At 36.8% G+C, this 26,065-nt stretch overlaps 1 protein-coding gene across 1 annotated transcript in view; it reads left to right on the forward strand.

Moving 5' to 3' along the window:
* Positions 1–23,220, forward strand: part of LOC120624029 (protein O-mannosyl-transferase TMTC1-like) — a 147,952-nt gene extending 124,732 nt beyond the window's left edge. Inside the window, exons 3-14 of the mRNA XM_039890338.1 lie at positions 9,113–9,186; positions 12,058–12,192; positions 13,884–14,054; positions 14,712–14,901; positions 15,466–15,587; positions 16,831–16,995; positions 17,689–17,802; positions 18,890–19,033; positions 20,366–20,565; positions 21,310–21,460; positions 21,963–22,080; positions 22,652–23,220. Of these exons, the coding sequence (XP_039746272.1) occupies positions 9,113–9,186; positions 12,058–12,192; positions 13,884–14,054; positions 14,712–14,901; positions 15,466–15,587; positions 16,831–16,995; positions 17,689–17,802; positions 18,890–19,033; positions 20,366–20,565; positions 21,310–21,460; positions 21,963–22,080; positions 22,652–22,963 (1,896 nt within the window). The 3' untranslated portion in view covers positions 22,964–23,220. The remainder of the gene's footprint in view (positions 1–9,112; positions 9,187–12,057; positions 12,193–13,883; positions 14,055–14,711; positions 14,902–15,465; positions 15,588–16,830; positions 16,996–17,688; positions 17,803–18,889; positions 19,034–20,365; positions 20,566–21,309; positions 21,461–21,962; positions 22,081–22,651) is intronic.
* Positions 23,221–26,065: the final 2,845 nt, after the last annotated feature.

Genomic DNA, 26,065 nt, shown 5'->3' on the forward strand with positions numbered 1-26,065 from the left:
CTTCACATTAGCGGAATATTGCTAGCTCACAAACTTTACCCATTATCCTCATTTTATAGTAAACGTTTAGAGCATCAGAGGAAAAATAATTACTGCCAACTGCTAAATAAATGCCTGTTCGAGGAACACTGCTTAAGTGGAGTGGTTTTCGATGCTTCAATATTAGATGTACACGGTTTCTGTATGTTCTTAATTCTGTGTAGGTATATATACTATAGTACCTACCTGCTCTGTGCTATAATCATGTAGGTTACCATTTTGTTCGGTTAAATCAGCCTCGCGGTCGTGCAGTTTGTAATTATTGACATTCGGCCAATTACAGCTCCGCCCGGAGACGGACAGCCGACAGTCGCCAGGCTCGTTAAAACGCAATAATTGATGGCTGACAAAAGGAACCAGTAACGAGCCGCTCGTAATTAAACGCCCGCTTGCTAATTGATGTCGCCAAGTGTGCCTTATCACCGCGCAAACTGCCACTTCGATAGACGTTCGCGGATTTATTGCGGGATTCTTCGATTATAGATATAAAACTTACAGTGCAATAAAGTAGACTACATAAAAAAAGTAAATCATTTAAAGGAAATTGATTGAATTTCCCCAAAAGTGAAGTTGAAGTCCTCAAGACTTGAACTTCACTTTGCGGGGTGCCGAGTTCGAATTTTAGCACGCACCTGTATGTTGTCTTAGTTATATGTGTTTTAAGCAATTAAAATATCACTTGCTTCAACGGTGAAAAAAAACATAGTGGGGATACTTGCTTGCCTGAGAGATTTCCATCATGTTCTCCACCAATCCGCACAAAGACAGCGTGGTGGACTACGCTTAACCCCTTCTCATTGTTGGAGGAGACCCGTGCTCTGTAGTGGGCCGGTAACCAGTTGATGTGACGATGATGATTTATATCATCATCAAGAAGTTGTGATAGCCCAGTTGGTGACATCGACTAAACTTTCGGGGGACCGAATTCGAATCCCAGCTCTCACATCTCAATTATGTGCGTTTTAAGCAATTAAAATATCACTTGCTTCAACGGTGAAGGAAAACATCGTGAGGTAACCTGCATGTCTGAGAGTTCTACATAATGTTCTCAAAGACGTGTGGAGTCCACCAAATGTTTGTGTGATGAGCATGAATGTTTTCCGGTGTCTGGGTGTTTATATATATATTCTAAAGTATTTATGTATATTATTCATAAAAATATTCATCAGTCAACTTAGTACCCATAATACAAGCTACGCTCACTTTGGGGCTAGGTGGCGATATGTGTATTGTCGTAGTATATTTATTTATAAAAAAAAAGAAAAAAAAAAAGAGAAAGAATAGTGGATCACGGCCTTAACCCCTTCTCATTGTTGGAGAAGACCCGTATCCTGTAGTGGGCCGGTAATGGGTTTATACGATGATTAAAATAATCTTAATACCTACCACACGCCGTAAATGTCTGCCCATGTAATCGCCGGCAGCTGAGATGCTGTAGCTTTACTGCATTAAGATTTAGATAATCGCTCCAAACAACACAGTTCTTCAGCAAAACCCATTTGCTAATGGGTGCAAGCGAGGCTTAATAGTCTATCCAGACACATCGGGGTCAGGTTCCCCTCAATGTTAAATGGGGGAACAATTTGCTTGCATACAATTTGTATAATCCGCTCACACTTATCCGTATAGTAGATAATTGAATTCTAGTGTTGTGGGACGTACTCTGTCACCCTATTCGGTGACAGAGTACGTCCCACAACGTACGTCCTGCATTCGATTCCCGCATCAGTCATCATCATCTATTGTAAGGTATTGCGTTATTTTGTAAAGCGCAACGAATCTGTCGGTCCCGATTGTTATCACTAACACTGAATAATAATCTTTAAAGCGCGCTATTCAGCACTAACTTAACTTACACTAACTTAACTTATTTATTTTTTTGGAGTCATTTTACTTTGTTTGTGTAAAGTTTGAAGCGTTGATAGCCAAGTGGTTAAGGCTTTGGCTCCCTTTCAGGCGGACCGAGATCGAACCCCGGCACCTTGCGGCACACGCACATTTAACTTTTCGGAGTTATGTGCGTTTTTGATTTAAGCAATGAAAATATCACTCGCTTTAACGGTGAAGGAAAACATCGTGAGTAAACCAGCAAGCCTGACAGATCTACATAACGTTTTCAAAGGCGTTTGAAGTCTTCCAATCCGCACTTGGCCAGCTTGAGCGTAAACCCTTCCTAAAAATAGCAGTGCCATGAAATGGGGCCGTAATTGGTTGGTAGTGATAAAAGAGTTTGATATGCTATTGGGTGACGACTCCGTCCTTTCATCCACTCCTATGGTAGCTATGGTGCAGACTACGGACTGAATCTTACATGTCTGAATAGGCCCCTTTCCGCGTAATAAAGCGAAACCTTATTTCCTTTATTACCCTAATTTATATCTTAACGTACCTCCTGTGGGGCCCGGCCACGTTATATTGCGCTAATGAATTTTAAATTACACTTCTGCTTTTTGTTTACAGACATCAAAAAAGTGAGGAACAAGCATTTTTGGTTACTCCATTAGTTCATCTCTAATACTTAGACCAAGTATAATTAGGTACTTATTATTTTTGTAGTTAAATTAACAGAAATATATATAATATCTAATGAGGGATCTTGATTGTCATACAAAGGGGGCATGTTGCTATAAAGAAAGTTGAAATTATAACATTATGTCTTAAATATAGTTCAACGGGTACATACCACGATAATATTATTGGATTTGTCGATATTTGGACCCAGTTGCATGGATCGTGATCGCGACGGGATTCCGGAGGTGCGAGATGCCAAGTTGAATGTCAAGGGCAGAATCTGACTATCCGCTTTCGTATCTCTTTGTTGGACTACATGAACTATATTAAGGAAATGTTAATTAACCAGGAAAATCTTAGTTTAAAATCTTTATAAAAATATGAATCTACATTTCACGGGTCTCTTCTCACATTGGGAAGGTATTATAAAAATATTATTCATAATTAATAACAGTCGCTCGTTTTATTTGAATGTTCTTATGACATCGAATTTCCTGTGATACTAAAGATTAAATTAGATTCAGAGCCAATAGATTAGCACTCGTGCGCTTCATCTTATCTCTCCCAAGTCTGTAAGAACAATGATCAGAGTCTGCCCGACCAAGAGACAGCTATAAAGTTTTTAGGTATTAGTTACAGACCGAAGATGTTATAAAACACTACGTCGCAGGTTTGCTACCCAATTCCTATGGACCGCTCTCCTTTTACTTGTATTATTAATAATATTAATAATAAATAAATATACAACTAGTCCCAAAGTAAGCGTAGCTTGTGGTTTTGGGTACTAAGATAGCTGATGAATATTTTTTTATGAATATAATACACATTAATACTTATTATATACATATAAGCACCCAGACACTGAAAAACATTCTTGTTCCAGTTCATCACACAAACATTTTTTTCCAGTTGATCGTGAACTACAGTGATTCGAACCCACGACCTTGGACGCAGAAAGCAGGGTCGCTGTCCAATGCACCAACCGGCTGCCTGTGTGTTTTCATTTGAAATTCAACATAAAAGAATAACTCAATCATGTTTGTTATTATAATATAGAAGATGTTACTTCAGATATACTTAATAGAAAAATCTCTTAAACATATTATGCCAAAGAGTCACTCGAAATCACTGTTATACTTTAGAAATATAAAGGACCTTGAATATTTTGGCTTCCTAACTCGTCCGCCATTTCCTCTTATCTCATATATGTATCAATAGCTGCTATCAATTCAAATAAATGTTATTAAACCGAAACATAATCCTCAGGCAGAATGCCTCTAAACTATTGTTATACGTTAATTCAAGTTTCAATTTACACAATAAACCTAAAATTGATGGGGGAAAAACTAAACCTACTGTTATCTTACCTACCTCAAAATACCACATAGTATTATATAGATTGACTGTAATGGATGCTTTTTTCTCGTTTATGAAGTTGTACATGTTTAATGTGTGGCGCTGTTTTGGAAAAATTAATTGATTAATTTGGTAATAATTCCTCATTTTTTTTTTATTTCACCACAAGTTAGCCCTTGACTGTAATTTAAATTGCTGGTGTCAAGTGATGATGCCGTCTAAAATGGTAGCGAGCTAGCCTGTTTGGGTTATGGAATCCCATTAGGTTTTTTCACGACATCGTACCGGAACGCTTAATCACTAGACCCCTTTTTTTTAAATATATAAATAAAAAAAACAGAAAATATTAAAAAATTAAAACGCCAATGAAAAAACTGTAGGTTTCCTAATAATGTATATGCTTGCGGTTAAATAAATTTCCGAGCTTTATATACTTTTCAAGCAACTGTATTGAGGAACATAATCTATATATATATATATAATGAAAATGGTCTTCGTTTGAGGCTCAATCACGCCTAAACCACTGATCGTATCGACATGAAACTACCACCATTCGATGCGGAATTTTTCCTAGATGGTTTATGGCTATCTATTTTTTGAATTCCAACATTCCTTCATTTTTTTATTGCTGTTTTACTTTTATGAACATTTATCCCGCTAATAAAAACAAAAGATAAGCATTTTCTCTTGATTCTTTTGTTTTCATGGATTTCAACAGAGTGTATTAAACGGATTATGGTTTTTTACATTCAGCTAAGAATCTACTCACGGTAGTGGAGAACGGCTGGACCAATTGGGCTTTTTTTTTATCTTCAGAATTGTCAGGAGAAAGTTTTGTATGTAAGAAAATTTTAAAAAAGCCCCATAAAAAGTTAAAAATTTCGATGATAATCGAAGAATTCCCATCTATATAGTCACTCACCACGAAATCTCGGGAACCATAAGACTTAGAAACGTGAAACTTGGTAGGAATATTACTTTTGCTATGTAGAGGTCAGCTATGAATAGATTTTAAGAAATTCATTCCCCAAAGGGGATTGCGGGGGCGTTAACAATGAACAATTCCCGTTTTTAAACTATAGCTTCTATAGACTTCAGATTTGGTAGGAATCTTCTGTAAGAGGTGTAGAAATAGGCTATGAACGAATTTTACGATAGCTCACCCCACAGGGGGTTGCGGGGGTGGGTATTAATATTTTTAATTTTCCAGCTAAAGCTCCTACAAGCTCCAAATTTTGTAGGAATTTTCTATAAGTGATGTAAAAATGATTTATGAACAAATTTTACGATATCCCACCCCAAAGAAGATTGCGGGGGCGTTAAACAATGAAAATTTTCAATTTCCAAGCGATAGCTCCTATAGACTCCAAATTTAGTGAGAGTGTTCTATATGTAATATAAAAATGATCTTCGAGCGGATTTTACAATGAATCACCTCCAATAAGGTTCGCGGGGGTGGGTGTTAACAATAAAAAATTTCAATTTCAAATTTATCTTCTAAAAATTCTAAATATGGTAGGAATCTTTTATTTTTCACATAAAGAACATCTCAAAATGGATTTCAATAAAGTCTACTTCCGACAGGAATTGCGGGGGTGGGTGTTAAAATCTAAAATTTTTATTTCTAACCTGTAACTTCTACAGACTCCAAATTTGGTGGGGATCTTCGTGTATGTAGGGATATTCGTGTATTTCCTTACAACAATTGTCTTTTTGGCAGCGGAGAAAAAGTCATTGAGAGGTTACAAAAACTTAACTTTACATGTAGCTATCCAATCAACGGACTAAGAATTTTACATTCATTTTACTTTTGCAGACTACATAACCGACGAATTCTTTTATTGCGGGATCGCGGAAATGTAACAGATTAAAATGAATGCATTTTCCAAGCACATGAGATGTGGAAAAGAAATTTAGTTACTTATTCCAATAGAATTCATAAAAAACATGCACAATTAATTTTCTATAAAAAATTGATGTCTCGGTGAAAATTTTAGGTAACAGAAAATTCGGCGCACTTGAACCTAGACAGATTTAAACTTCACATATGAGACTTGCAATGACTTTAACTTAAACTTTCAATGCTCATTTCAAATTTTTTTCTTCATGTCAATTATTATTAATTTTTGGAAGAAAGGCACGGAAATGTTATAATGATTGCACATTGAAAGTTACAATGAATATTAGTGAGAAAAATCACCTGGATGAAAGATACAGGCTAAATCGATGGAATTTGGAATTTGAGTAAGTCTAAACAATATCGATGCTTACAGTTCTATCCGCGGGGCCTATTTATGTTCATACAAAAATAAAAAAAAAAGGAGAATAATAAAAATATGAAAAAAATAAATAAAAATGAAACATAAAATGTAATTTATTTCCTTTTTCAATTCGTCCAGCGAAGCGGGCGGGAAACGGCTAGTAGTTACATAAAATAAATGAAGTATGAATTTTTTCTTTATAAAATAATTTTATTTTAAAATAAACTGTAAACTTCTTCTGTTACATAAAACAGAAACTCATAATCCAGTTCGCTGGCAGCCATTGTTATAAACTGCATTACCGTGGCGTACCTAATTACGCACTAGATTGTGAACTAGTTTTATCTAGAATGCCCACAGAATTACTCTCATGTTATGCGGCTAAGTATTTTAATAAAATAAATAGCGGTTCTCCGCGATTATGAAACTTCTAATAAGTATTTTTTTGCCATTCTATATTTCCTTTTCTACACACTATAAGTACCCCGATCCACCCCATCGCATAGCTCCGTCTACTCTTTTCGCTAAGCATTCTTTCTGAATTGGCGTGATGTCATACAGGATAATTCGAAACCACTGCGGATTTTTTTTTGACGTGACAACGTCTTATAATTCGATGGAGCCGGCTGCACGCACGAAAAAACATGACGTATGAGGCGTTACCTCGCTCTGAGGCGTTCCATTCAAGGCTTGAAGTGCAAGCGAGAGCGCGGAACCAGCGACAAAGAGGCACAGTCGGCCTCCGCGTTCGACATCTGTCTCTCTCTTACTTGAGTGAACGATGCGTCCGCGTGGACAGCTTCTATACAATAATACATTTTATTACATGTTTTCGGCAAGGATGAAGTGCAGTGAAAAGTGAATGTGGTGTCAATTGTTTATAGCAACCATAATATCCACAAACAAATAAAATTAAAATTTTCTTTTGAAAAATGCAACCATTCCATCAGTATTTTCTTACGACGTTGTCACGTTCAACTATCGTCAGTAAGCTGATTTACAGACAACCAATTTTTTTTTTGGTGATTCGGTATCGGTAATAGAACATATTTCCAATAAATTTATCATATTTTTTTGAAGTTATACTTCTTTTGGCGCGATGGAGAAAAATTATGAGAGTGAATTTTTCGCGCTCACCGACACCTGAATTCTACATATTATAGCTAGTTTTAGGTGGCATGAAAATCGATAACTGTATTCAAGTTATAACATCTAGTATTTTTATATTTAGAACACGTGTTATGTAACAGTACAAACAGTGTGAATAAATAAATATTATTACGTAAAACCTTATTTAAATAAAATCTTTTTAATTAATTTTAATATTTTTCGTTAATCACTACTGCATTTTCGTTTTTTTTTTTCATACGCCAAAGAAGTATAACTTCTAACGCGTGTACATAAGTACAGTGTACACAAACTTTTTTTTACTATATCCGAGCATAAAATGAGCAAATCATGGCTACTCGTAATAGGTATCTAACTTAATAAATAATAGCCCACTACCATCTTAGGCTGCATTATCACTTACCACCAGGTGAGATTGCAGTCATGTGCTAACTTGTAGTGGATTAAAAAAAACACATCGTTATGTGTGGCATGCATAGGTAAGTTATGTGATTTTAAATTTTATTTGTTTAAGTTATTATTATGCTTTATTTAATGGAATTGCCGCTGCGACGATAGGACCGAGTGCGAGAACGTTGATCGCAAGTTGACAGCTGAGAGCTATTGTAGGGACCTATTTTGTAACCGTTAGTTTCAGTATCGTTAAGTAAAACATAAAAATAAAAATATATATGTTCATAAATTTGGTTCATGTATGACATATTAAAACATCCGCACTTAAAAAATACTTATCCTGTATAGCGTATAAAGAGCTCATAAATTGAGCTCTCAAACAATATAACAAAAATAATTATAACCGAGTAGTAATCCCACAAAATTAGCTTGTTGTAACATTATTGGTTCACTCCACGTACAAATATCGAAATTCGCATAAAAGCAACTTCATTCAAAAATATATTTATACTAGGCGGCCGAGGTCGTGGCATCTCACTGGCACAATATTCGCATCTCTGCATATTGTGCGAAAGAGATAGCTTAACAACGGTGGCCTGTTGTAAATCTATTCTTTATCGATACGGCTTTAACCACAAACTTTCATCCGCAATTAGACACAATATTATAACCCGACTCACATTATCAACTACTCCCTGGCGCAACGGTGAGCGCTATGAATTTAAGTAGGAGGTCCCGGGTTCCATTCCGGCAGGGGCAATTTGGAAATTTTAATTTCTGAATTTTCTCTGGTCTGGTGAGGCTTTGGCCGTGGCAAATTACCACCCTAACGACAGAAGACGTGACGTTAAGTGATTTAGTGTTCCGGTGCGATGTCACGTAGAAGACGATTAGGGGTATGACTACCAAACTCACGGAAAAGCCCATCATCATGTCAACCCATTACCGGCCCCCTACAGGGCACGGGTCTTCTCCCACAATGAGAAGGGGTTGAGGCCGCAGTCCACCACGTAGTCCACTCAGTTTGGTGGACTGGTCACACCTTTGAGAACATTATAGAGAACTTAGGCACACAGGTTTTCTCACGATGTTTTCCTTCACCGTTGAAGCAAGTGATATTTTACTTAAAACGCACATAACTGAGAAAAGTTAGAGGTGCTGGGATTCGAACTCGGCCCCAGGAAAGTGAAGTCAACGACCTAGCCACAGGGCTATTACAGCTCAATATTAGGATTAGGCTACTAAAAAAAAAACAGATTCCGAATCTAACCTCTGGGACTTCCTTCAAGAGTTAAGCGCGTTCAAACAAACACACCAAGTCTTCTACGAATATTATGTACATGATAGATATAAAATAATATAAAACTTGAAAAACATTTAGATTTTTTTAAAAATAATCTAAAAACATGTTATCATTGTTGCAGGTATCAGGAGTGGTAGGCCGTGCCGATGTGTTGGCGTGCGTTTTCTTTCTCTCTTCTCTTCTCCTTTATCACGGGTAAGTTACCTTACTCTCTTTTATTTTAAATCACAAACCGAAGTATGATATTAATGAGAGTTCTGTCATCATTGTTTTGTACTCATTTACGCTGCCAACTTTATGAAAGAAAGGATGTTAAATATCTTTGTTAATAATAATTGATGCCACATTACAACAAATTATACGACATGCCCTGCTAAGCATAAAAAGATGGAGCGGAGATTTTCAGCTGAAACCCTAGTCCAGGTGCATGACCTGCAACAGGAATTTCAGAGCTGCTTATCCTTTTTCATATTCCGATAAATTTATTTTTACAGACTATAAGAAACAAACAAATCTTCCAAAATGTTCTTACTATAGCCTCTTACTGCCAAAGTATAAAATACTATACTAGCAGTGGCACGCAATTCTGACCAGGTTTAACTGAAATTATCATCATCACATCAACCTCTATTACCAGCCCACTATAGCGCACGGGTCTCCTCCCACAATGAGAAGGGGTTAAGGCTGTAGTCCACCACGCTGGCCCAGTGCGGATTGGTGGACTCCACACACCTTTGAGTACATTATGTAGGACTCTCAGGCATGCAGGTTTCCTCACGATGTTTTCCTTCAACGTTGAAGCAAGTGATATTTTTATTATCTACTTAAATCGCACATAGCGGTGATAGCGCATTGAGTAGGAGCTCGACTTCCCTTTCGGGGGACCGAGTTTGATCCCAGCACGCATCTCTAACAGTTCTAATTAACTGTAATATGTTAAATCAATTATTATTATTAAATATATTTTTCATCCTCTCTTTGAAAACCATACGCTGTTTGTTAGCGCATATTTGTCCATTCAAAGAGCAGCCTAAAGTTACGCTAGCCATATAGCGTCCCTAATGTATAAACAGTTTGTAATACCTCCGTCTATTCCTTAATATTGTTACGCACTTCGTCCCTTGTCTCCGAATGTTGAAACTTCGCAAAGAATGGTAAGGATGTCGAATGTTCCCAAAACTTGTGGAAGCATATTACGCCGCCCGCCCAAAGGTTCCGAATTGCGAATAATTGTGTTAGAAAGTCGAATCGTCTCTCTTGTCTCCGAAACTGAGAAATATACTTTATATTGAAAAGTTATTAGGCATACTTCCAGTATGAGAACCTTCATATTTCCAACTTTGAGAATATATTAGTATGAACTATGTGCTCTTATAAATAAATAAATATACTACGACAATACACACTAACCATCTAGCCACAAAGTAAGCGTAGCTTGTGTTATGGGAACTAAGATAGCTGTAAATATTTTTATGAATATAATACACATAAATACTTATAATATACAGATAAACTCCCAGACACTGAAAACCAATCATGTTCATGACACAAACATTTTCCAGTAGTGGGAATCGAACCTACGGCCTAGGACTCAAAAAGAAGCGTCGCTGCCCACTGCTCCAGTCAGCCTCCAAATATACGATAGCCTATTATATACTGAAACAGATACTACAATTATTGTCCCATAAAATATACATTTTTATCTTAACAAAGCGATTTGAAAACTCCATCATCAACAAGAAATCCCATAATTTCTCAAACAATCACGTACACTCAATAGTGTCAAGTACCACTGCATAATAATTGTATAACACTGCATATATGAAAGCCTTTTTTGAGTGCAATCTCACATGCTGCTAAGTGATGATGCTGTCCGGGACTACGGGCTTACCTGTTGGAGGTATATGGCATATTAATCGTATCCTTATTGGTTTTCACGACAATACAACGGAATGCTAAATTACTTAGCGGCACTTCTTTATCGGTAGGTTAGTTACTAGCCACGCCCGATGCCTCCCAGCAGACCTGACCATAGGAAATTTATAAATAACTAGCGGACCCCAGCGCCATCTGTCGGGCTGATTTGTGAATCTAAACCATCCAGGGTGCCACCCAAACGCATACCAAAAATTCATTCAAATCGGTCCGGCCGTTTAGGAGGAGTTCAGTGACATACACACTCACACAAGAAATATATATATAAAGATATAAATAAATAAATAAATAAATATACTACGACACTACACACATCGCCATTCAGCCCCAAAGTAAGCGTAGCTTGTGTTATGGGTACTAAGATGACTGATGAATATTATTTTTTTAATGAATAATATACATAAATACTTATAAAATACATATAAACACCCAGACACTGAAAACAATGCTGTTCATCACACAAACATTTTCTAGTTGTGGGAATAGAACCCACGGCTTTGGACTCAGAAAGCAGGGTCGCTGCCCACTGCGCGGATCGGCCGTAAATATATTTGTAAATTGCCCCTGCCGGAGATCAAACCCGGTACCCTGGCTTAAAACCACAGCGCTCAAAACTGCGCCAAAAAGTTAGGATTTTGACACAATATCATTCAAGCCTAATGCCAGCGACTTAAACACCTTAGGTACCTGTGGGTGATAATGTGAATGAAGTTTTGAATGGCGTACTTTTCCAAATATTATACTACATATTATACTCTTATACGTTATACTATTTTAAACAAACACCCTAACAGGCTAGTCCGCTACAATCTTAGACTGCATCATCATTACCACCAGCTGGGCTAGCACAGGCAGAAAACAAAAATTATATAAAGTATGGGAACATGGAATAGGAGAAGTTTACCCCCGTTTATTGTTACACATATATTATTTCCACTTGTGCGCCAGTGCTCTGAGAGTCGATAGTGTCAGTGGCTGTGGGAGAAGATAATTTTTTATCCTTTCCCCAGGGAGATAATTGTCTCCTGCCCATATCCTTTCCCCGGGGAGATAATTCTGCTGAGTCAAGAGCTCACTTGCAGTGGAATAAAAAAAACTAAAAAATAATAATATGTTTAATAATATTTTCAGGTCATCGGGTCGCCGCCGCGTTTGGTCCAGTGCAGTGCTGGCAGGGCTCAGCATGCTGGCCAAGGAGACCGGCCTCACTGCGCTGCTTCTCAACCTGGCCTTCGACTTCTACAGGAGCTGGAACTGCATGAGCAGGTATGGTTGACAGCACGCGTGTTGGCGCAATGCCAGTATCAAAACAAAGAGGTTACCTGACCGATTCCGACCACGGTGGCATATCTCCAATGTGATTTTTTAACTACACGGGAGATATTATAATGCACAAGTTTGTGCGCAAACAAGGATGCACTTTCTGTTCGCTCAGTGTCATAGTCATAGGTCGGTGGAAAGGCAGTTTCAACACGACCGGAAAGTGAACAGGTGCATCACCCACAGATTAGAGGTCTCTCCACTGGCACTGGCCCGACCCGAGGATTGAACCCAGGACCATATAATCTGCAGTTGAAAATTCTCACCACAATACCAACGAGGCAGTTATCTATAAGAGGCAGAGGCCAGAACATATGGCGACTTTATCTCAATTTGCCATGTTGGCGCTCTGGCTGCCAACACATCCTACTTAATTATGTTTTTCTATATACTCTGATGCGAAACTGCCACTCTGCCAGTCTGATACTCTGATACAAAGAACTGCCTTGCAATCTTACACTGACATGGAAAACTCCATCCTGTGTGGCCTCAAGCGATTCAACAGTAGTAGATAGAGAACAGTAGTAGGTAGAGTAGAAGTAGATTATAAATTTTTAGTTATAATTATTATAAGTGTGTAAATTTTATAGTTTTAGTTTATCTATGTGTATAGAAAGAACAGCCCGGACGATGTGTCAAATCGCAGAAATTATTAATTACAAGCATATCAAATATGAAAATGTAAGAAAACTAAATTTAAAAAATAAAACATACTGCAAGTGAGAACACTAATAATTTCATGTCATAGGTGTAGTTGAATCTAGTCGATTTAATTTCCTCAGAGAGTAGTTAAAACCTGACATGACATTATCATACTATTTAAAAAAAACATCGAAACAGCCTACGCAAATTTCTGAGATTTAAATAAATAAATATATTACGATAATACACACCTCGCCATCTAGCCTCATAGTAATCATAGCTAGTGTTAAAGTACTAAGATATTGAATATTTTTATGAACAATATATTTAAATACTTTAATATTCAAATAAACACCCAGACACTGAAAAACATTGACGAAATTATAAACTAGACATTTTAGATTTTTCTAATATCTCAATTATATAAACACCAGCTGTTGTCCGCGGCCTTGTACGCGGTTTTTTGGTTTTTCATAAATCCGGGAATCGTACATTTTTCCGGGAGCATTTTTCATGTGGCCTATGTGTTAATCCAGCAGGGCTAGCACAGGCGGGGGACAAAAATTATATCCCCTATTATATCCTGACAGGGGATATAATTAACGTGTCCACCTGCTAAAGCACGGAAACATGGAATAGGAGAAGTTTACCCCCTTTGTGCATTGTTCTGAGCCTTGATAAAGCTGTTGGAGAAGATAATTTTTTATCTTCTCCCCGGGGAGATTATCATCTGCCGCTCATGCTAACCGTCCTATAATCTATCTCCATTTCAAAATTCAGTCTAATTGAATCAGTTGTTTTTGTGAAAGAGTGAAAGAGTAACAAACATCAATCTATCCATCAATATTAGTAGTCCAGCCATCCCTACAAACTGTCGCATTTTTAATATTAGTAGGATTTATTTTAAAATTACTAACAAAAAGATTTCAAATTACTAATAGAAACATTTTATAGCAAACGACAAACGCTCACAGCGAGACATCTTTAAATTTCAGGTCACCAGCAAAATGTCGCTGGAAAGGAGACTCAGTATGGAGCAGGGTCGTTAAAGGCCTTCTAGTTTTAATGCTGTTGGCTATAGGAAGACTGGCCCTTCTGCAGGGTTCCTTGCCCGCATTCTCACCACAGGACAACCCACCTGCCTTCCACCCGTCATTTGCAATCAGGTAATTTATAGCAGCCGCTTTTAGAAAATGAGTAATCCAATGCGGACTGAAATAAGTATTACCAACATTGAAATATAGATTTCATTGGAAATTGTTTTGTTTTCCGTAAAAATATTTGGGAAGTACTCGTATTTTGAGTTATTACGTGAAATGTCAACTTCTTCGACGACGTCTGTGGCGCAATAGTGAGCGCTGTGAATTTAATTAGGATGTCCTGGGTTCGGTCAATGGCAGATGTAATTTGGGAATTTATTATTTCTGAATATTCTCTGGTCTGGTCTGGTGGGAGGCTTTGCCCGTGGCTAGTTCGTAACTACTGACAAAGACCTGCCACAAAGCAATTTAGTGTTCCGATGTGATGTCGAATACCGATTAGCTGATATGACTACCATACTGCCTAACAGGTTAGCCCGCTACCATTTTAATTTGCAAATTTTAAATTGCATCATCACTTAGGTAAGATGCTGGGCTCAAGGGCTGTAGTGGAATAAAAAAAAAGTATTTTCCATGAATATTCGTTTTAAAGTTTCGTTTTAGTTTTGTTCTGTGTATTTTCAAAGCTCTGTAACAGGATCAAAATTTCAAAAAAAGGAAAGGCTTGTTCTTACCTGTGGCGCATTGATGATGATTCCTGAAGGCTATATTTTGTGATTCTAGGCTAATGACATTCTGCTACCTGGCAGCGTTCAACTGGTGGCTTCTGTTGTGCCCGTGGACCCTCAGTCACGACTGGCAGATGGGCTCAGTGCCTCTGATCACCAGCGGCTGGGATCCGAGGAATCTGGTCACGTGTGCAGCGCTGATTGCACTCCTCGCGCTTTCTTACCGCTGCTTGATGGATTTAGAGGTAATGACTTTACGGATATTGCAATTTAAAACCAATCTCACATCCAAGTTAGTACGTACATAATAGTTTTACAAGTTTTGCTAGTATAATAAATGTCCAGTTATTAAAAACACGGGTATTTAAGTACTTGACATTTATTACTGAATAATAACAATATATTATAACATATAATAATATTATAATATATATGGTCTGTACAGTCACGAGAGAAAATGCCTCTGGGACAATGTTTGAATTTAATTGCCCCAACACAAGTCTCGTGCCAACTCAAAAGAAGACTATGGTTCAAACTTTAAGAAAGAGCTTAACTTGTTCAATCTATTGATGAAACGTTCAATAAAATCAGTAAAGTAGTTAATCAGTACATTATTGATTTCAAACAACTGAGCCAAATAAAACGTTTTCTTTCAAGTTCTGAGGTACGAAACAATATATTGCCGTACAATAATTTTGCGGGTCTGACTGGCATTTCACTATTCTTTTGTACCTTAAAAACAGTGCGTATTTAAATGTGTATTTCAGAGAATTTGCTCATTTGATGTTTTGAAAATTCCGTTGTTTCAGCTACAGCGGCATTCTCCCCTGGTGGTCGGTTTAATGTTACTGGTGGTACCATATCTACCGGCTTCTAACTTGCTAGTGACAGTTGGTTTCGTGGTAGCTGAAAGGGTCTTGTATATTCCAAGGTGAGAAAAGTATTACTTATCACAATAATACATAGTCTAAAATGAAGTCGTTTCCCGCATTCTATGTGTCGCTACATAATATGGTTAGATCTTTAAAATATGCCACGAATTTTGGTTTTTTTAATAGACAGAGCTATTCAATTACCTTTAAAAGGTCTTCAAAGAAGTCCGCGATGGTATATGGTTACCTCCAAAGGATTTCCCATAGTAACCATTTTAATCTATTACATTTTACAAAAAAAAATATGGGTTATTTACAAAAACTAAGTACTTTAAACAAAACTGTTTCTTTTACAAACTATTTTATTCTTTATCCAATTAAATACATTAGATACATTGTGCATTTCATGTGAATCAAAATTGCCCCTACAGCATATTAATAAAATATGTATCAGGGATTGTACATACGTTATATTATATAATTAAATTTATTTTCAATATTGAAAATTATGTATTGTGCTGAATACATTGAAATTGAAATTGATGTTAAAGGCGCACGGCGGGTGTCGATCGCGACATTCCAAATCCCGAAAATCAAGTTCGAATTACCAAACTTACATATATTGCACCCATGCAAAGCCGGGTCGCCAGTGTTTTAAATAATTAAGCAAATTACTTACACTAAATTAATTTAAAAATTGTGTAGTTGCGTTCCTTATCCCCAAATATGTGCCTATATAACCAAGTGAATAGATATGTATACAATTTTGTGGTTCTAATACAATACCTGAATATACTGTGATCCGCGGGTAATTCATAGCGTAACTCACGGGTAACACTCCGAACGACATTTTCAGCTCTAAACCACTTTTTCTATGTGAATGGCGAATTGTACATATCAGTGTAGTATTAATTGATTAAAGAGGTTTTTATAGAACTGATTTGACGGCCGACTGGCCGAGTGGGCAGTGGTCCTGCCTTCTGAGCCCAAGGCTGTGGGTTCGATTCCCACAACTGGAAAATGTTTGTACATGAATGTTTTTCAGTGTCTGGGTGTTTATCAGTATATAACAAGAATTTAATAATATTATTCCCAAAAATATTCGTCAGTCATCTTAGTATCCATAACACAAGCTACGCTTACTTTGGGCTTGGTGGCGATGTGTGTATTGTCGGAGTATATTTATTAAATTGGTCATGACAGGTTGCAGTATAGAGTAGCTATTTTTAAAACTTGTGCATTTAGTGACAGAATTGCTGTATAATTTATCATAAAATATAAGATTATGTTTAACATTTTCAGTGTCGGGTCTGTTGTGATCACAGTGTATGGAATTCAATTGATGTGGAAGCAAGGCGGCAATAGTAGAAGGCTTCTTATTTTGAGTATTGCTATCCTTGTCGCTTCTGGCGCGGCGAGGACTTTTCTGAGAAATAGGGACTGGAGAACGAGAGAGAGTTTACTGAGGTGAGAATTCGTAGGTACATAAGCCTATTAGAAGGCCTGCGAACCCTCTTACGGATAGCAAAGCAACGAGTGGATCCTTTACTCGCGAAGCTTTAAAAATATTCTTTCTCTTGGTACAAATAAAGTATTACTTTGACAAAATTTATACTCTGAAAAGGTCTACAAAAAAGTAAAATATTCTGTAAATCAGTGACATCTAACTTAATCAGATGGAGCTAACTCGAGTCAAGTCTTTCCTTTTTATCAGTACTTTCAATGCTATATAATACTATGGATACTTGTTTGCACTTATAATCACTCAATTATTTAGATTGCTTAATTGAATGAATGAATACACTTTTATTGTACACCAAAGAAAAAAAGTAGTTACAGAGATATAAATACATATCAAGAGAGGACAATTTGGTGTTAATTGTTACTAAGTTATAAAAAATAATTTTCACTAAAGTTTTCATTTTAATAAAGTTCAGTGCAAGCTGAACAGTGATAAAATAGTAGGTAAATTTCAAGATTTTTCGCCTTATTAAAATGCGACAAAGGAAAAAATAAAATTCTTCAAGGTCACGCAATACTTCGGTCCTTTCGATAAGATGCATAAGATTCTTGCTACTATTTCCTGAAGCTTTTTTATTTTAGTAGGACATGCAACTATCTACAAAGACTGTGAAACAACATATATGTACAACATTGCAGGGCAGACCTGGCAGTTCTTCCACATAATGCTAAACTGCATTATAACTTTGCAAACTTTCTGAAGGACATCGAACAACAGGAGAACGCTATCAAACACTACAAAGAAGCATTAAAGTATGTACCTTAAATAATAAGCTATTAATAAAACTTGCATTTGTCAAACGCTTACTTATCTCAGATACGAAAAATGAGAAACAATTATTAATTTTCCTCGTTTATCCACAATAGTTTCGTACAGATTATAGCAAATATTATAGTTATTTACTAAGCTTTATAATTTTCACTATCCTTTTGTTCACGATTAATTGATCATGTTGCGGAAATAAATATACCTAACTTATTTCTCGAGGTCTTTTCAACGTATAGCACTCCACAGTTCTAGGAATAGTTCGTATTTTGTACATACCTTATTTTTGTAAGGTCTTGTGTCATTTACCAACATTCCCTGGGATATATAAATGGAAAACTAAGAAGTTTTATACCATCTGTCTACATCGTCATATCCCCCGCGTCCCCCATGGACTTGGACATTAGGTACACAGATGGTATTCAATATTATATTTATGTACACTTAGACTACAAGACCGCCGAAAAATCGATGCCCTAGAGATGTGGTGCTGGAGACGCCTTTTAAAGATCCCTTGGACTGCATTCCGCACCAACAATTCAATTTTAAAAGAACTAAATATCAAGGAACGACTTTCGTCTACGGTGCATTTACGAATATTCAAGTTTTTGGCCATATCTCAAGGAATGAGGGGTCGATTGAACGATTGGTGGTGCAAGGACAGGTTGAAGGAAAAAGGGCAAGGGCAAGAGGGCGGTCACCAACTCGTTGGATAGATACGGTGAAATTGCTGACCCAGACAACTGTGGTGGAATGCTTTCGACACGCTACCAACTGCCAAAAAAGGAGAAGACTCGTGCGGGAAGCCGTGCAATCCAATGATGCCTAACGCCATGAAATTCATCTCAGCAGCCACGACCACTCTGCCATGAATGCACGACTAAGAAGAAGATTATATTTTTGTATCAAAAAATGTGATAACAAACCCCCTAAGCTACTCTAGGATTCACGCGTGGATACAATATTTTTGCTTCATGCGCTATGTGTTACTTAAAACATCACTTCAACCAGCTCATTTTTCATAAACCACTATCTACTTAGCACTGATTATAATATTAAATCTGTTTTTTCCAGATTGTGGCCAAGTTACGCCAGTGCACACAACAATCTCGGTACGTTAGTCCTGGCATCTGGTCGAGCGGAACATCACTTTCTGCAAGCCCTAAAATATAACAGAGATCATGTCAATGCACACTACAATCTAGCTAAACTTTATCGGTATGTTTATCTATTACTCGTATCTTATTTTGTTTGTTCCGAGCTTTTAATTTGACTGGGATCATACTTACATTGAGCCTTTTAGAATTAAAATTGGAATCAATAGAAGAAATTTATTTTAAGCAGCATCCATTAAACAGATTTTACAAACTAGTTTCTAGAAATGTCAAGGATTTTTAAAATTTCAGTCTCGTAAATCCTGAATGTAACATTTGAAAAGTCTTCGTATTGTTTAAATAGTCGAATTAGAAACACAAAGTCCTGTTTACATTTCATTGACGTCATACAAAGCCAGCAAATATAATATTTATTTTTGCGCCAGGACATGACTGATAAGGGTATATTTGTGTTTTAGCGAGAGATGTTTGTTTGTCATATCTCGGGATCTAGGACACAATAGTGACCATGAGCAAAGGTTTGCTAACTCGTATTTATACTGTTACTATATATATTAATACAGAGAGCATTTTTTCTTTCAATTTCAATGTTTATGGTGTTGAAATCATAATTTGATGGTGCTTATATTAGTGGTCGTGAACATTAAAATCAGAAGGGCATCCCCGATATTTACGTAAGCTTGTAGAAAAGTCCTATTATAGTATAAAGGACTACGAAATCGATAAAAAAGCTTGGGTGCTCTAACCAGGTTGCTCTTCTAATAATTTTAAATGACAATGGGAGATGGTGATAACAAAAAAACAACACTGGCTAAGTTTGTTGTGGGCTTCTTAGACTAAGACGCTTTTGGAACCCTCGTAGCTTTAGTTTTAAGTTTACAAATATAGTAGTCGCCATGGAGGAAATTGACAAATCATCGTCATCATCATCATCATCACTTCAGCCGATTGACGTCCACTGCTAGAATAGGTATTTTGTAAGGAGTTCCAAAATCCAATGTCCTTGGCCGCTTGGGCTGCCAGCGACTTGATCTCATTTGTCCACATCGTTTGTGGCTGACCCACGCGTTTACCGGTGAGAGGTAACCTTTCCAGCAGCTTGGGAATCCCAACGTCCATCGGTTTGCCGAGCTTAATTGACAATTACGCGGTGATGATTTTTTTTTTTGCTTTGTAGACTTTCTTTTATTTATTATTATAGTTCTTCGCCGTCCAGTCCATTGGCACATCAATTTTCGCGGATCCACCTACAGCGAACCCCTTATTTTTAATGATTTCAAGGTACTCATACCGTAGGCATTGGGGAAGATGGAAGCTGGAAGGGCATCGTGGGTCCTAGGGGTCCACCTGGGGACTAACTGGTTTATGTTCTATATTTCTTTTTAGTATAAATCTAGATTTTAACTAGGCTGTGAAGTGATTATATTATTTGTAGAAAGAAGAATCGCATACCTGAATCGCTAAAGATGTTGGAACGCTGCATATCACTCGAGCCAAGATTTGTGCAAGCGTATCTAGAACTGCTGCATTTAACTCCAGAGAACGAAAAAAAAACTACTCTGGAACGATTACTAGAGTTGGAGCCTAAAAACTGGGAGCATTATCATCTATATGGAAATTGGTTGAAACGAAGAGGTATGGACTATAAATTGTATATACATTTATAATTTATGTATTACACTATGTATGGAAATTGGTTGAAAGGAAGAGGTATGGACTATAAATTGTATATACATTTATAATTTATGTATTACACTATGTATGGAAATTGGTTGAAAGGAAGAGGTATGGACTATAAATTGTATGTACATTTATATTTATGTATTACACTATGTATGGAAATTGGTTGAAAGGAAGAGGTATGGACTATAAATTGTATATACATTTATAATTTAGTGACATATTTTTCATAAATTATAAATGTTATACATTTATAATTGTATAACATTTATAATTTATGAAAAATATGTCACTAAATTATAAATGTATATACAATTTATAGTCCATACCTCTTCCTTTCAACCAATTTCCATACATAGTGTAATACATAAATACACACTCTGTCACTTACTTGAAGAATATAGAATAAGGTAGTTCTAAGCTGTCTCGATTGAGAGCTGTTGCCAAAATTATCATACATACAAGAAGAAATACAGAATTATCATACCTGTAAAAAAATAACGGTTTGGCTGTGTATTGATAATAAAATATATAAACATATATAATAATTATAGGTACCTACTACACATAAAGTATAGTCCATTTACTATAACTTGTCCCCTATCTTATTATGTTTAGGGGACAGTTTATGGTGAATGGACTATAGTGTTATATTAAGTCTCTATGAATCTAGCATTCTAATATTTTGATATCTGCTAGGTCTATGGCCACTATCGCTGGCCTACTATTCGACAGCTCTACGGTTGTCGCTCGACAAGGGCGAGCGTGGTGCGTTGCCTTCATTGCGTGCCGCATGTCTTGTGTTGAGGAATGCTGGCCAACATTCTAGATTACTTCAAGTCCTTACCAGGTAACCCACTGTAATGTTTTAAAATGCCATCTCATATGTACCTTTCCACTTCATTGCCCTTAGGCTATTACTATCTCATTACTGGGCACACTTCTCTTTAGGCTTAGGTTCAAAAATAAGAACAATGAAATTATTATTCTTAGGTTTGAACAGACGGTTTCGCAAGGCAAACGACTGTATGACGCCAGTTTCTGAACTCTGACAATTTGTTTTGTCATTTACTGAGGCGGTTATGTGAAAACCATAGCCTACATAACCAGAGCACAAACTGCCGCCCTGTGTCCATAAATCTGAGACGTAGATGCCCCATGTGCCTGTTATTACACCGACAACCATGCTTGTGTTGGAATACAGCATTTCTGTTCATTTGCGGAGAAACTGTAGTACTTCCACGGACGAGCTCTGTTACAAAAAGCTCTACTACTACGTCTTTTAGACTTTTCTACTACTTTCCGCAATTTAACACGCGTCAAGTTAAGTTAAACGTACAATTGGTTTCCAGGTGGCAAAGCGCGGGCGGCGGCGCGGCGGCGGCGGAGCGCAGGCGCGCGGCGGCCGCCGCGTGGAGGCTTCGCAGCGAGCTCGAAGGCCGGGCGGCCAAGTACGCGCGGGCGCCGCTGGTACTACTACTTTTAAATTAAGCTACAGGAGTTATGTCATCTTCATAGATCCATCACCGGTCCATTACAGTGCTGGTGTCCCTCTCAGAATGAGAAGGGTTTACTGGCCAAGTGCGGATAAGTGGACTTCACAGGCCTTTAAGACCGTTATGAAGAATCCTTTGACATGCAGGTTAATGCAAGTGAAATTGAATTGCTTAAAACGCACATATCTTAAAATAGATAGAGGTGCGTGCCGGGGTTCGAACTCGGTCCCCGAAGGGGTAAACGGAGTCCTCGCTAGGCTTTCACCGCTTCGAAGCTTATAACAGCCTTTTAGTTACTAGTCGTTCGTCCTCGTCGAGTCCAAAGACCCTTACCCTTACCCTTACCGTTTGTAATTAATGAAGAAAATTATAGATATACTACTAATTGTCATAACATAAATTATGAAATATAAATAAATTTAAAGTTGCCTGTTTAATACAAAAGAACCTACTTGAAAGTAGATTATGGATTATTGTCGAACGGACTGACGGAAAGTTCCAAGATATCTTCATTTTCTAATATTAATTACCAAACCTTGTTTCAGATGACATCCACCTGTCTCCACCACAGCCAGCTGGAAGTGTCACCAGATTATACAAACAAAATAGTGCACAGAGACTCGAGAACAATCGCGAGCCAACCCAGTGTTCCTTTAGATATAACAGATAAAATAAAATCTAGTTGCCAAAAATATATGTACAAGAAAAGTGTATCAATATCCGCTCATTACAAGCCTATTCATAATAAATCCGAAACCGGCGTGAAACAGAAGAGCTGTCCTTTACACAAAAAGAAAAAGATCAAAGACCCGGACAGACTGCCCTTCGTCACAGACCACTTGATAAAGACTTATTAATTTGTAAGGTTTATTAGAATTTTAAGGTAGTCTTGAATAACATAAATTCTTTGGAGATCGATATTGCGATTTCGATCAGTTAGTTCTTCGATCTACGAGCGCCGCCAGTTACCACTGTAGCTGTTAACGCAACATATGTAGCGTTCCCCACACTGAGACGGTGGCGGTTGCGGTCAGTTGTGGCAGGAGTATACAGAGGTTAACGATAGAGACAGTGTGTCTTAAAAAAAATATTTTGATGTCTCCAATTTAATATGATACTATCGTAGCTCGCTGCTCTAATGTATCTTATTAAGTGAAAGTTTAGTTAACAAACTTAACTTTGTTGTAACGTAAAATTTACATATTGTTTGTGTGAGGCTGCCCAGTTTTGATATTTGAATCAAAATTTAAAAATAATTTACGCTAAGATTAATGTAACGTTAGTTTGTTAACTTACACTAAAGCTCAAATTTACATGCGACATGTTAACATGCACGCTTTAAGATAATTGTGTCTGTACTTCACTGAGATAAGACAAGTAAACGGGTAGAGAAAATTATTATCCCGTAGTATGCATAGGTCTACAGGACGTGTAATCACTTCATGGTTGTTGGATTAAAACTAAAAATGCAGTTTGCCCCAACGCGCCAAGCCCAAGCAACCGCAACCGCGCTAGTGTGTACCTACCTTGCGGATAGATCGCCTCTGTGTGGGGAATGCTTTATGTTGGTACCTTCAGTCAAGTCAAAGTCAGTCAACTTCTCATCTGACCGAAGAAGCTTTATCTATCGCTTAGTAACCTTAAGCTTTTCTTTAAGGCCCAGAGCAAGATAAATGGAGCGGCGCAACATCGCGGAGTGTGAATATCTTTTCAAGATATTCATGTTCAGCTGTAAATAAACGTCCCTCGATTGAGAAAACGATGAGGAATATAATTTTGTAAATATTATTCGAATTGAATTCTAATTTTTTTCTCTTCCTTATCATTTGATACCCATATCGTGATACATTTAAATAATAATTGGTCCACTCTCTTTGGCAAACCGCCATATTATATTGTGTTACGCCTGGTAAGCCTTGCGCCGTGCGCCGGACCGGTATGTTTGGCGGAGGCACCGGCCATCGCTGCTGGCGGTGCCGAACGTGCGCCAAGCTACTGAAGGAGGCGCCACTGACGCGCGCACTCCGTACCCTCAATATGATAGCCGAGAAGACGGATTTATTTTGTTGCACTCTTAGTGAACTCACAAATATAGCGATTTGGATTTTATCATATACACTATAGTTATATATATTATTAAAATTTTACATAACATGCTGCATTGTCGTATTAGGATAACTTTTTCCTGTAATGACAAAATGTAAGATGGGAATAAATAAATAAATAAATAAATAATATTGGATTAAGAATGATGACTATTAGCTACCATTCCTTGTTATCTACGTGTACCTAGTAGTGCAACATTGTAATGAAATGATTCAGCGCACAAACCTTCATTAAATTTTCTAAACTGACGAAAACTGTATTAAAGTCCATCGAGTAGTTTAGATGTTACTAAGCTGATACATTTACTAACAATTGTATGTATTATTTATTTAAGTATATATATTTTACGAAAAAATGTAAATAAAACAAATAAGATAAAACTGCGTGCCATTTTGGAATTGTGAAAATTACAATGTACATAAACTAATGTTAAAATTGAATATTATCAAAGAGAAAACTTTAAATTATCTATCTGAAACCATTGGTCAAATTAAAACGATATAAATATAAATATTGTGTAAAAAGCAATCAGTATAAGTCAAAAAGGTTGCGTTTCGTAAAAACATCGCTAACAGTCAACACTGTCTTCCAAGAATTTACCTCTACCGAGATTTGAACATGAGACGTCCTATTTTTAACCCCATTGTATTCTTCACTTCGCCAGATAAACTTGCAATATTGTGCAATAGTTAGACCTTCCGCGCATGCGCCTGAAGCAACCGAAAGATAATTATTATGATTTAGTTTTAATAAAAAAACACCTAATTGATGTAAATAAAGTAGACATTTATTTCATTCAACGTTTTAAAATTTTATCTGTATCGAAATTACTAAAAATAAATCATAATATCAACATATGATAAGTTACTAATAACTGGCACACCAACATTGTATTTTTAAATTGTATTTTAGAATTTGATTGAAGCAGATTGTAAAATGAAAGATTTGGTGCAACATGCCAACATGCATGTAGACGCATTCTTATATATGTAAATAATTTGTTTAATTTTGCGGTATAATAAACGAATGTACAACACAGAAATGTTTAAGTGCTTTTAATTACTCTCAACTTCATTTCATGTGGGTAAGGTAAGTAAACACAGAAATTATATTAATTATTAATTCAAAACAAAACTTTATTATGTTTTATGCAAAAACAACCGATCCTCAGTTTATTTTGTTACTTAATGAAATCACGCAATCTCACAGTTGTGAAAAAAGGATTTCACAGTAGGCCCCCTGGGATACATAATTAATAATTACCTGCGATAGCATTTCAGTAGGTATCACTTTGCAATAATACATCGGCAGTCAGATAGTTGTGAAAATTAATTATCGCCACAGCCTCAGGCTGGGCAGCGGGGAGATAACGAACGCTAATAGATTTTCGAAACTCTGCGTTCTAGTAATACTTTAGTAGGTTATAATATAAAAATAAATAAGAGTGCCTTTACACTTATTCGGACCAGCAAATACCACCGCTCGGTAATTATTTACAGACAATTGTTATAGCAAATATTCGTCTGGCTTCTTAGGGTCTATAAATTACTTCAAAGGTTGCAAAAGAGTATTTATTAATCTTACTCGTAGTTCCAGAGATTAGCGCTTTCAAACAAAAAGTACCAAAAAATACATCAAGCTAATTATTTAGGCGTTTTGTTTCAAAATATGACTATCATATATGCAAAAAGCGATGGAAAAAAAATCTGGTCTTGTTGAAATTGCTCTGACTTAATTTTATCTTTAGTTATAGAGTATCATTTAGTTATAACTATCCCCTATTTATTATATTATTTTAATGCACTATCACCTCAATTTTGACCCTTTTTGTCGGTCCTATAAGTGGAGGTCCC

The sequence above is a fragment of the Pararge aegeria genome, chromosome 5 (genome assembly GCF_905163445.1).
Source record: "Pararge aegeria chromosome 5, ilParAegt1.1, whole genome shotgun sequence".
Lineage (NCBI taxonomy): Eukaryota > Metazoa > Arthropoda > Insecta > Lepidoptera > Nymphalidae > Pararge > Pararge aegeria.